At 38.4% G+C, this 12,531-nt stretch overlaps 3 protein-coding genes and 1 pseudogene across 3 annotated transcripts; 1 reads left to right on the top strand and 3 right to left on the bottom strand.

Annotated features, from left to right (window-relative positions):
- Positions 1–65: 65 nt before the first annotated feature.
- LOC140801100 (uncharacterized) lies at positions 66–1,680 on the top strand (annotated as a pseudogene).
- A 2,054-nt stretch (positions 1,681–3,734) lies between these two features.
- Positions 3,735–4,890, bottom strand: LOC140801220 (NDR1/HIN1-like protein 6). Its single transcript, XM_073156230.1, has one exon. The coding sequence runs from the start codon at positions 4,675–4,677 to the stop codon at positions 3,937–3,939; it is 741 nt and encodes a 246-aa protein (XP_073012331.1). The 5' UTR covers positions 4,678–4,890; the 3' UTR covers positions 3,735–3,936.
- Positions 4,891–6,768: 1,878 nt separating this feature from the next.
- Positions 6,769–8,619, bottom strand: LOC140800653 (uncharacterized). Its single transcript, XM_073155414.1, has 5 exons — positions 8,290–8,619; positions 7,938–8,080; positions 7,660–7,832; positions 7,329–7,442; positions 6,769–7,253 (listed from the first exon to the last, which is right to left on the bottom strand). Exons 1-5 carry the CDS (start codon positions 8,524–8,526, stop codon positions 7,096–7,098), a joined length of 825 nt encoding a protein of 274 aa, XP_073011515.1. The 5' UTR covers positions 8,527–8,619; the 3' UTR covers positions 6,769–7,095.
- A 612-nt stretch (positions 8,620–9,231) lies between these two features.
- Positions 9,232–11,036, bottom strand: LOC140801127 (uncharacterized). The gene is made up of 2 exons (XM_073156135.1): positions 10,649–11,036; positions 9,232–10,321 (listed from the first exon to the last, which is right to left on the bottom strand). The coding sequence occupies exons 1-2, from the start codon at positions 10,980–10,982 to the stop codon at positions 9,540–9,542; spliced, it is 1,116 nt and encodes a 371-aa protein (XP_073012236.1). The 5' UTR covers positions 10,983–11,036; the 3' UTR covers positions 9,232–9,539.
- Positions 11,037–12,531: the final 1,495 nt, after the last annotated feature.

Raw genomic sequence — 12,531 nt, 5'->3', positions numbered from 1 at the left:
ATACGGAGGAGATCATTTTGTCAAGTAACAATCTTCAAGGGAATTTATCGAACTGGCTACAGCAGATGCCGGATCTAAAACATCTTGACCTCAGTAATAATTCCCTCGTTGGGACAGTGCCTCTCGGGATTGGGAATCTTCACAATCTTAATTTCTTGGATCTTTCTTATAATTCTTTGCATGGTGTCATTTATGAAGCTCATTTTGCCAACTTGACAAAATTGAATGACTTTCTGTTATCCTCCAATTTCCTAATAGGTGGGCCGTAGTTGGATTCCTCCATTTCAACTTAGCACCCTTGCTTTAGGCTCATGTCGAGTGGGACCTCAATTTCCAGCATAGCTTAGAGGGCAGAGACAAATAAATGTTGTAGATCTACGCAACACAAGCATCACAGGCACTTTGCCAGATTGGTTATGGAGTTTACCTTTATTGTTGTTAGATCTCTCTTACAATAACATTACAGGGAGATTGCCAGCATATTTGAAATCCATAAGTATTTTTAGTCTAGATTTAAAATTTAACAATTTGGAAGGTCCATTACCCTCGTTACCAGGTAAACTCGAGTTGTTGGATCTCTCCAACAATTCTATATCCGGACCTCTACCAAAGTTATTGTAGACATCAATATTGTATTTGTTGCTCTCAAATAATTTGATCAATGGCAGCATCCCATCTTCTATATGTGAACTTGCATCTCCGGAGGACCTAGATTTATCAGGGAATAACTTATCAGGGGAACTCCCACAGTGCTGGCAACAGGCTTCATGGCTGCAAATTATCAACTTTTCAAATAATAATATCACCGGAGAAATTCGACCTTCCGTTGGTTCACTTACTTTACTCCAAGTTTTGGACCTTAGCAACAACAACTTTTATGGAGAGCTTCCCTCGGAGTTGCAACATTGTAAGAATTTATTTCTTCTCGGCCTTGGCAACAACAACTTCTCATGAAACATACAGATATGGATAGGAGAAAAGCTGCAGAATTTAAAATATCTTCAGCTTCGCTCAAATTTGTTTGACGGCAACATTCCTCCACAGCTTGCACAACTTACTGTCCTCCAAGTCTTGGATCTTTCAGATAATAAGTTGTCGGGGTCAACACCACGTTCTTTTAGTAATTTCACTGGGATGATGACCTCTTCTTCAGTACAGAATGAGAATTGGGTGGGGTTTTTTGATATTAATATATTCACCTACAAAAATAAACTGCTTCTGGTAACGCAAGGAAAATAATATAAATATATTGAAATCCTCTATTTAGTCAGGGCAATGGATCTTTCCGGGAATAATTTGAGTGGGGTAATTTCAGAAGAAATAGGAGCTCTTCGGCAGTTAAACAGTTTAAACTTGTCCAGGAATCATTTAATTGGAAGGATCCCAGAAAAAATATTCGACATATTATCTTTAGAATATCTCGATCTTTTATCAAATGAGCTCTCAGGTGGTATACCGCAAAGCATATCAAAATTAACATTTTTGGATCATTTGAATTTACCTTATAACAATTTATCAGGAAGGATTCCTTCTGGGAATCAATTGGACACTCCTAATGATCCGTCAATATATAAAGGGAATGCTTATCTCTGTGGACCACCAAGTGGCAAGAACTGTTCTGGAGATCAAGCAGCCCCTACTACTACTTCAAACTACGCGAATGGATCTGAGATGATATGATTGTACCTTGGCATGGGACTTGGATTTGTCTTCGGATTTTGGATTGTGTGTGGTAGTCTATTATTCCGTAGGACTTGGAGGAATACTTATTTCCAATTGATCGACTATTTATTTGACAAAATATATGTGACAGTGGCTATAACTATGAATAAGCTGAACAAAAAATGGAGATGAAAAGACCAAGTTTCTTCCGTGAGTAAGATATGACAGTGGTGGATCTCGAAGTTTCAATTTGGGCAGCTTATGATATGTGTACTTTTCCCTTGGTTTACTCCTTATTGTCTGAATGTTTAATGTCAATGCCTGTAGCATCTGAACAGTACTACTTCGTGTTCTATAGTAATGTAATAGTTCTTATTATGCAATATTAGTAAGTAATTACTTTTGGCTTATGACTCCTACCATTAAGCTTTGTATTTTTATTTCTATCAATGATATCCTCGTGGTTTCCATTAACTTGATAATTTTATATTTATCAATTTACAACCTTCTTAAATTAATAAGTCTTCTTTCTTCTATCAGTAAACCAAAAGTATGAGACAACAGAGGTGTGCTTAATTATTTTGTTTCATATGATTATAGCCAAACTCTTCTGTGAGTAATATATTAACAATGGAGGATCTCAACCTATTTTTCTCTTTGGATACTCGGCAAGCAATAAGCACGGCCACCGAGTTCTTAACCCCAAAAACTCTCAAAGGAGCTACTTCTATTGGTATATTATTAAATATATTATCCTACATTTTAACTATATTAAAGTTATCTGTTTTCATTATTCAAAAACAGAGCCCCCCATATTTGCTTAAAAATGACAGAACAATACTCTGAATTAATTTTTCTTTTTCCTGGTATTTTTAGCTGTGATATATAGTTATCTAGGTTTTCTTCTGCATCATTATGGTATAACCCTCTTATTTCTAGTCTGAAATAACTTATTATATACGCTTTGTTTCCTCATGTCTTTATTTCTGCAGCTGATTGCTTGCTTCTTACTCTGAACTCATTAGTGAATGCTTTGCTTTATTTCATTTGATGTTATAAGGCATCAAAGGTCATTAACTCATGGACAGTAAATAATTAGATATTAATTTGTACAAATAATTTTGATGCTCCTCCTTTCTCATCTTTTCTTAGCCGTTCTATGAGGTTTATATATATATATATATATTTCTATTGCAAGAAATGATATGTTCTTCGCTTGTCGAGAAGCAGGTAGACATGATTATTGGCCGGATTCGAGCCGGGCGGGCTGGGCTGGCTAGACTCATCTTTTAGCTATTTTTAAAAAAATTAATTATTAGCTTATTTTTTAAAAAATATTTCTATTCCTTCATTTAAAAAATTTAATATATTAAAAAAATTTAAAAGGTGTGTTAAAAATTGTAAAACGGTATAGTACAAAAATTTTCGTTGATTTTTATTATAGCAGAATGGGCAAGCCTAATTGCAGACTAAACGGGCGAGCCAAAAGGACAAGCCAAACTAGTGGGCTTCCAAGCTGGGTCGGGCGTGCAAAAGGCTGGCTCATGCCGCTCAGGGGTAGTTCGGGCTTGGGCCGGGCCCGGGGCGAGCTAGGTCGATTGATAAGGTCTAGAAGTAGGCATCTATTCTCACATACTTTTGACCCTATTTGGATGTGATTGAGGCTTAACTTTAAACTAGTTTAGTGAGCATTAAAATGATAGTTTATCTCAAAGCTAGTAGTTTAAGACAATCTATTTAAATCTAATCACTCTCTTTCCAATTTGTTTACATCTAATATTTTCTAGTTATCAATTTTTATTTTTATTTTTGAAATTTTACTTTAGTTAAGAAACGAGCGTAGCTAATTAAGAGTTTTACCGCTCCAACGCCACCTATAATACGTGTTTTGTTTCTATTTTGAATTTTCTTGGCGTCTTCTAGAAGTGCAATCGTTTAGATAATTAGATTTTCCCAAGACCCTCCTCAATGACGTCCTTTTCTCATCATGTCCATCTCAAAATACATATTATTACTTAACAATTAAAATTCTACCAAATATCAAAATATACTCACAAATATATTATACCATGTTGATCCATTAAACCTTTAAATGTTCTTTTTATAAAAGAAAATTCGGAACTTACTACTAGTGTAATACAAAGTCCAATTTATTTTATGGTTCTACCTCCACCTCTCTCATAGTGAAAATAAAAATGAAAATAAAAAAAGAATAAAAACAACTTATATGAACGTATATATGATATAGAATTTAACGAAAATTAAAACTAAAACTTATAAATTTAATCTTATGTGTTTCACCTTAAACGTGCAACTGCTCGATCTAAGGCTAATCCGACTCCCGCTAGTCAAACTATTGACCACCACGTTGCACCTAACTTTGGCGGTCAATTTGACCAACTTCCACGAACCAAACTTCACCTTTATCGGCACGTCACCCTTAACGGCCAACGGTATGAACCCCTTCTCCTGCTGCTGCTGCAACTCCGTTATTAGCCCGCCGTCCAACTTTGTCTCTCCGTTCAGTATCACGTCGACCACCGTCGTGTTCCGGTGTCCCTGGTAGAACACCGGGAACTCCCCGGCGCAAAGGCTCGTGCCGTTGTACCACGCGCTAAGGCTGCTGCCGTCCTCGTAGTAGATCCCGATCCGCCTGTTCGGATTCCTCCCCGTCACCGTCACGTTGAACGTCGCGTGCGCGGTGAGGTTGGCGTCGACGCTGAAGTCGCTGATGGTTAGGCGGTCGACGGAGTACTTGGGGATCTTCGGCCGGAAGACGAGGTACAAAATCCCCACGATGGCGCCGATGAGGAGGATAAGCAAAACCAATGCGAGAAGACTCCAACACAAGCATTTGAAGCAGCGGCTCCTCTTCTTCTTACTGGGTGGTTGCAACGGCGGCAGCCGGTCGGTTGCTCCGCTCTTTTGCGACCGCGAGAAGGCGTCTAAGGCTACCGGAGCTGAAGGCGGGGGGCTCTCGACGTCGGCCGGATGAATTCTCTGGTGGTCTCCCATGTTTGAGAAGGGGGATTACATTAAGAGGTTATGATAGGAAGGTGGATGTTATATATATGATGATTCATACATGGATGGTTCTTGGATAGTGCATGGGGAGAATGTATAGAAATAGGATGAGAATAGCATTACGTCTTCAATTCCCAGTCCGATTAAAATGTTAGAGAAGTCGTTATTATCGTCTAGAAGAGTTTACACATGAGAGTTGGTGTTTTTAATAACTACTTTGCAAAGTAGATTATTTTTTAAAGGATATGTACGAAGAAGATATATATCATTTACTTTGGAAGCTTCTGCTGTTTGTTTGTTTGAATTTTAACTTGGCGTGGGTTGACCCAACTCTGTGGTTGGTTGGAAAGTAACGGCAGGAGATCTAGAAACGAGAATGGATAAATTATTAGTCTTTGACTAATTTTGATGATCTAAGCGTGCATGAGTTTCTTGTACTCCTGAATTGAGAAGCTAATCGACGTACTGTACGTGGTCTTGAATTGGCCTACGAGGGCTGAGATTTACCACATGTGGAATATAATTTTATTTAGATGCATTCAAATGCGGAACAAGTGTGTTCTAGTTTATCACTTTTTTTTTTATTTTAAATTTTATTTTTTGGCAAATTATAGAGGACATTTTTTTTTAATTTATTTGCACTTGATCCCCTTTGGTTCACATCAGTCGCAATCGTTAAGATTTTTTAATTAAGAATTAATAATGCACTCTTTTCTCTATGGAGTAGCTTGCTAAATAATTAAACTGTCTCGATCGATCGACATTAAATTAAATTACATTTTTATGGAAAAAAAATTAAATATAAAATAGTTAGGTGCTTAAGTTTAAGGTATAAATAACAAATTAAAATTGAAATTATAATGAAGTTCCAATTAAAATAATATCGTTGGGATTTGAACACCAAAACAGTCATAATATACGAGTTAATTCCTATCTCACACTATATTATTTACTTATCCCATATATTTTTTGAATTTAATATTTGAAAATATCCAAGTTATCTTTTGAAAAAAAAAAATACTCTTCAAGTGTATACAGCTCCAGAAAATAAACTTAAATTTATTAAGAACTTTTAAAATCGAAAATAAAATGAAAGCGAAACTAAAGCACACCAAATGCACCTCTGCTTCGAGTTGTTCTATGGATTTTCTTTTTAACTTCTACGCGTTTGAACTTAGGCTACATATGAAGTTTCATGATAGTGAGAATTCATGCATCTTAATCATTAAATAATAGCAATAAAAGTTATCTTTGTATTTTTTTTCCTTATTAATGTTCTTTTGTCAATAAACAAGAAATTTGTCTTCCAAAGAATATGGATGCCAATTCCTACTTGTCCTCTAAGAAAAGATCTCAGGGCGACGAGGGATAACGGGTCATATTTGAATCATCTTTTCTTCTAGTGAATTAAGTTTTTAGAAAATTTCTCAAGCAATTCAAAGTTTTTAAAGAAGTTGGTGAGTTAATCTTATTTATTTAACATTGCATAGTTAGATCTACATTAGGCATAAAGAAACAGTTTACTTTTTTTTTCTTCTCTTGAAATCCTAATTTTTTATCTATTCTCAATTGTGCATAATGTAGGCATGTCTATGATGATGGTCCCAAGTTGTTGTCTTAGCTTCTTAATTGTAGTAATTTGTACATATTAAAGCAAATATGTATATTGAAATGGCTAGTGGAAGTTATGTGTCTACCTATAGGGATTAGGATGCAAGCCTTAGCCTGAACTCCAAAATGCAACATGGGTGGCATAATGCAAATTAAAGAATGAGAGCGTAAGTTGGTTGCCAAATGATGAGGAGAAAGATGAAGACATGGCAAAGATTCTGAGATTGGCACTGGTTGTTGGGTGGTTCTGTTCTTCCTTTCTCTCTCTAGTTGGTAGGGAACCACAGAGCACCAACCAACTTATTTTTCTTCACAGAGCACCAAACAACCCTATTTACTTGTTTATTTTTCTTCTGTGAAGATCAAGCAAAAAGACCATGAGAGGCATATTTCTGATATAAGACACCATTCAATGATAAGCTGAGAATAAATATTACAAGGACATGATAGTTTTATCATATGATAAACCAATTTGTTTGATGCACATAGCCTATTATTAAGTTTTTATAGAAGGAAGGATACCATATTATCCAAAGAAGTTGATTACATTTTGAACTTCAGATACTACTTTTCAGGTAAAAAAGATACATTTCGGCAAAAAAGAAAAGACCCTCTTTTGAGGGCAAAAGCACTAGGTTGTCTCTCAAATATCGCATCCGTCATCAAGGACTTCGCATCAAAGTTGTTTTACAAAATTGTTGATAAGCTTCGACTACATCTTCAGCAGCATTCTCTCGTACTCATCGTGACGCCTGATATATTGGAGACAATCGTACAGCGAAAACTGCTTAACAGAACTCAAAAAAGTTCTGGTTGCTCTGATTTCGCTGGCTTCTTCATTAAAACAAACAGTGCTACGCGGTTACTGTGGAAATCAGGATGCCACTGTGTTTGATCAATGGAACCAACAAGGAATTCCTCCATTGCCGCCTCCAAGAAGCACTCAAGCACAACATCTACCAATCAAAGTGGCTACTGTTAGTAACTTTCCTTGTGCAAAATTAAGTTCCACATAAAGCTTTGAAGATTACCATTTCGGAGCTCTCCTGCAAGGAAGATTGTTGTGTCATACCCCGAAAGTTGGCTCAGAGTGATCAAGAGATCCTTGACTGCTGCTTCACTGTATATAACATCTGATCCCAGTACTGAAACACAAACTTTTGCTAATGTTAACCATTAAAAGTTCAAGAATGTCATATGTATAAGAACTTGGTTTTGAATGAATAGTTGTTTATGTGTTATATTCATCTACAAGATGTACATGCTCGTGCTAATTAGTTCTGAAGTTGACAACATTGTACACCTTAAATAAAAGCACAGATATGATATAGTTTTGCCAATGGAGAACAATACAAGCCCTACCAATCTCAGGTAAATGCTCTGCAATCTCGGGATCCAGATCGTCGCCCCATGTCAACTCACTCACACTCGCTCTCCCTTCTCCAACGTTGGCCTCCACATTCTTCTTCAGAAGCTTCAACCGATCAGGGAGATCAGTGAGCACAACCTCCGCACCCAGAAGTGCAGCTATACATCTAAACACGGAGAAAAAAGAAGTTACATATGGAAAAGAAAGAAAAAAAAAGAATTCTTCCTTTCTTAGGAATTATAACAAACATCTTGTACGCAAGAACACGTACCCGACGAGTCCACACCCGGAGCCAAGCTCGACAACTCTTCTACCTCGTAGAACGAGCCTTTTCGTATCGACTGCGTGCTCCAAGAACTTCCCAAGGACGACTCCACTATCCCACATCACCGCCCCTGTAACTCCAGGCGTGCTCTATCTCAGGAAACCAAAAAAAAAAATAGAGAGAATAGATGAGGAATCTAGTCGCGGAAAGTGGGACTTCCGGGAATTAGATAAAATCTTTCTTCTAATCTCTCACCACCGCTCTATTAAAAAAGACCAGTTTCTTCCCCCAAAAGTCCCACCTTTTGCAGCCGAATGTTAAAGGGGAGGGGAAGGGGAAGGGGAAGCGAGTTTCTGACCATGGAAGAGGGGGATTGGAGGATGGTGAGGTGGTGGCCCCAGGCGTCGAGGCGAAGGGTTTGAGAGGAGTGGCGGACGAAGGCGTTCTGCTTTTGGAGAGTGGGTTGCCGCATCGCCCAGAGTAGTAGTATCTCCTCCGCTGCTGAGTCCACCATTCGCACCGTTCCTTCGTAAAAACCCAATCTTGACGCCACCACCGCGCCGTCTTCTTCCTCCTGCTCTGCTGCTCTTTCCATGGCTCGGAGTCGAAGACGACGAAGCTAGAGTTTATCTAAATTGGGGTTCGGGTTTTTCGTTTGAACGTAATTTTCATTTAACACCCGAAATTTAATCACCTTCTCTGGCATGCAAATTTATATGCACACTAGTGTTTGTGTTCGTTATCTCTATTAGGGGGTTTTGTGTAATACCTTCTTGCAATGGGATTGTATTGCAAATACTCCTACATCATGTATTTACTTGTATATACGCCCTTATACCAATGAATATGAGTTTTTTTACATGTACACCCCTCTAAAGTATTTTATTCATGTGAATACCTTCCAAATTTCAACCTTTTGCATCAATATCTTTTAAGTTATTTTGATAATTATAAGTTAGAATATTAATAATCTAATTATCATAAGTTACATTAATACCAGTATATCTTAAGATGAATTAAATGTTACTAATAAATGACTTGCGGAACTCCCTCTCTCCTTTTTCATATTGGATGAGAGCAAAATTAAAAGAAAATAGATTATGTGGACATCAGTTATATTTTCGTTTTACACCCTCAGTTATGTGTTTATTTAGTTTAAACTCTTATCTTCTCACTACTTTTAATTCTAACCTTTTTTTAATTAATAAAAAAAAATCAGAATCAAATTAAAAATTAGAAAAAAAAATTAAACGCAATAAACACGTAGGAGTATATATATTTATGGTTGGGAGAATGCTAATTAAACAAGCAACGAGTTTTCCATTTTCTAATCTTTGCCAAAGCACATCTTTTTAATAGGTTACACAATAAAACATGCGGAAGGAAATTAACCAACCATGGGACAAAATAATCCCAATTTTCCAACCATAAATATCATATATCCTTTCTATAGCCCTCTTTATTATATAATTACTATCATATAGATCCATCATCATTTATGTTATATATGTAACGACTACGTACCATCCTACATACTCCCTTGCACCAAATCCAAATCCTTATTCGCTACCACTTATTCATCATCCGTCCTCCCATGCATGCGTGTCTTTACCGCCGGCAAACCACCGCATATCCGCTACTCATCTTACTGGTGCAATCTAACGTCGACGGCGAGACTTCGATCACCGGCGTCGCCTCCTCCGGCGAGAAGATGCAGCGGTTGCAATCCGTCGAGAGAAGCGACGACGCCGCGTACTTGTCTTCGCCGCCCATCACCGGCATCGGCACTCCCCGCTTCACAGGACTCTGGAAGTCCGGGCGGTAGGTCTGCCCTAGCACTCCCTCCACCTTCTCCGACAGCCCGAAGAACTTGAACTGCACCTCGAGATGCGCGAAGCAGTCGTCGGCGGGGACGCCGTACCCGTGGATCCGGTCGTCCTCCGCCGTGACCGGCACGACGGCGGCCATGAGCTGGAAGACCTTAGGGAGGGTGATGATAACGTTGTTGACGGTGTCGGTGCGCTCCACGTGGAGGCCGGAGGAGGCGGAGGACCAGGAGGAGAGGTGGCCGACGTCGACGTTGAGGGGCTCGCCGTCGAAGGAGAAGGCGAGGTGGTCGGCGGTGGGGTCCCAAGAATCGGCGGGGACTGCGGAGAGGGTGAAGGAGTGGGGCCCGAAGCGGACGCCGAGGGCCTGGATCCAGGTGAAGTCGCGTGGGCGGCCGGCGGGTCGGACGCCGATGAAACGGGCGTTGATCTGGAGGTCGGAGTCAGATACGAGAGCGAAGTGGCGGTTGGCCTTGCCGTGGAAGTAGAACATGACGCCGTCGCCGCCGACGAACCGCGGGTCGTAGCAGCCGGCGCCGTTGCCCTCGCAATTCGGCTTCCGCTCTGCAAATTAATAATGTAAATGTATTACTCTTTCCACACCATACAAGAATGAATGATTCAAAATATAAATTAAATAGAGTTACACGCAGTTTAAAATCAAGAACTATAAAAATTTAGCTAGGCTCTAGCACTACCGTACATCGACATAACCGATTGGTCTAAAAGCTTAAGCCGATGAATAACATACTAAATAATATATATATATATATATATTAAAACCGTTAGAAAGCGAAATAATCTTTATCTCATCGTATATGATCCAACACGCATGGCAAAAGTCAAGTGTTTTAAGTATAAGCTGCAGCTGTTGCTGCTGCTACTACTCACTCAGGCAAACTCCATTCTCGCACGTAGGGTTGTCGCAGTCAATGAAGCAGCCCTTGGCCTTGGGATCGGCTGGCTTGATCTGCGGGCACTGCGGCGGGCACGTCAGCGTCTGGTTGAAGCACGCCGTCGCCGGGTCGTTGCACACCATCGACTCGGGAGGGAACACCTTGCCCTTAACCCTAAAAGGCGGCGGCGGCGCCAAAATACCCGGTCCAGAGGGCGACGGCGGCGGTGGCGGTGGCGGTGGCGAAGGATTGCCGTAGAGGTCTGCATGGCTCAAGGCCAAGCATGCAAGTAGTAGAGATAAGAGTAGAATGGTCTCTTGATTGCTCATAGTTAGCAGTTAACCAACTCACAACACTCTACTAATTATGAGAAGGTTGAGATTAGGGTTTGAGGGAGGGGATGCTATTTATAGTAGATTTTGAGGAGTGAGGAGAATCTTTGAATAATTTCAACTGGGCTTAAGAAAGTCAAATGGAGTTAATTGCAAGTCTCCGCGTTTTGGTTATGTGATGGTTTTAATTTGTTCATCGTAATATGAGAGGAGTTAATGAAAGCATGTGGGTGCAAGTGGGTTTTGAAAATTTTTTCTTTTTCTTTTTCTTTTCGACGTGATTATAGAGGTAGAGATCCATTAATGACTCCCAAATTATAACTTGGGTGTTATTAATGGTTAAGAGCTCCCTCTAATATAACCTCGTACGTACCTATTGCAAGCTGTTTGACTATTTTTTTAATCTACATTATTTGATGACCGAATAACCTAATTAGTCAAGGGCTAATCATATAATCTGGGGGAGATAAATGAGGATTAGCACGGACTTTTAAGGTTTGAATTCATTATTTTCTTATATACTTAAGAATAATTATACATACACCTTTTGAAGTATCGCTTTGATCTCCTTAACTATATAATATTCCTTGCTCCCCAATAAAGTTAACAAAAAAACAAGAGATAATTATCTTATATTCAACTGGTCTCTTTTTTCTACAAAATAAAAATAAAATAGTCTCTAAAACACCTCAAAACTAATCACTTAATATTTTAAAAATATGTGCCATGGAAATTAAATTTAAAAAAGCTATGTGAAATTATGCAAACTATCCTTAAATAAAATACTTCTGTCGATGCACTTAGTCAAAGCTCGTAGATAGCCTTATCTTAATGCATCAATATATGGAGCCTATGTTAATTAACGTTTATAGAGAGTAATATAAATATGGCATTAATGGCCAAAATTAGTCAAGGGCCAGCCATAGCCTTAAAGCATTTTGATATGAGAACGTGAATAGTTAGCTGTGTCTTGATCATCACGAAAGATTGTTAATTCCTAGGCACATATAAACATAATCCTGGGAATTCGTGTGACAGGGTTAGTATACAAATTGAATCAAATTTCTCATGATCCAATGAATAAAAGAGAGATGCTTCCACTGTGATGATTTAATTTTTTTTTTAATGCAATTTTACAATGAATGGCATGTGATCATGAGATTAGATTTATTATGCAACGCCGTGGCGTAAATGCCATTGCTAGGTGAGCTATTTGTTTAATAGCTTCACAATTGACTACTAATCAAGTCCTCAATTAAGTGGATAATAGCAGCTATTAAACCCTAATTTTACTCAACAGTTGAGTGAAGAAATAGTTTTAGCCATATTACAGGCAATTAGTACAATCTAAAGAAGAATAACAGGAAATAATTTTAATAGCTTTGAAATGAAATATGTAAATAGGAGTGTAAGGGAGCTGAGCATGAAGCTTAAATTAAAATTAACTTTAAATCTAAATATTATATCAAGCTTTAATTAAAATTATTTTAATTTCAATCTAATTTTGAGTTAGAGTTGAGCTCAAAACTAAATGAGCCATCAATAA

This window comes from Typha latifolia, chromosome 14, assembly GCF_019914945.1.
Source record: "Typha latifolia isolate L0001 chromosome 14, TyphaL0001v2, whole genome shotgun sequence".
NCBI classification, from domain to species: domain Eukaryota; kingdom Viridiplantae; phylum Streptophyta; class Magnoliopsida; order Poales; family Typhaceae; genus Typha; species Typha latifolia.
Note: the sequence above shows the minus strand (reverse complement) of the source record. Positions and strands in the feature narration are given on the sequence as shown.

Excerpts from the sequence above, each read along its gene's own strand:
- LOC140801127 (XM_073156135.1), bottom strand. The coding sequence starts at position 10,982 with ATGAGCAATCAAGAGACCATTCTACTCTTATCTCTACTACTTGCATGC. Across the intron at positions 10,322-10,648 it reads CGAGAATGGAGTTTGCCTGA|AGCGGAAGCCGAATTGCGAG; the intron begins GTGAGTAGTAGC and ends ATTAATTTGCAG.
- LOC140801220 (XM_073156230.1), bottom strand. The coding sequence starts at position 4,677 with ATGGGAGACCACCAGAGAATTCATCCGGCCGACGTCGAGAGCCCCCCG.
- LOC140800653 (XM_073155414.1), bottom strand. The coding sequence starts at position 8,526 with ATGGAAAGAGCAGCAGAGCAGGAGGAAGAAGACGGCGCGGTGGTGGCG. Across the intron at positions 7,833-7,937 it reads TCCGGGTGTGGACTCGTCGG|ATGTATAGCTGCACTTCTGG; the intron begins GTACGTGTTCTT and ends CTCCGTGTTTAG. Across the intron at positions 7,254-7,328 it reads TGCAGGAGAGCTCCGAAATG|ATGTTGTGCTTGAGTGCTTC; the intron begins GTAATCTTCAAA and ends TTTGATTGGTAG.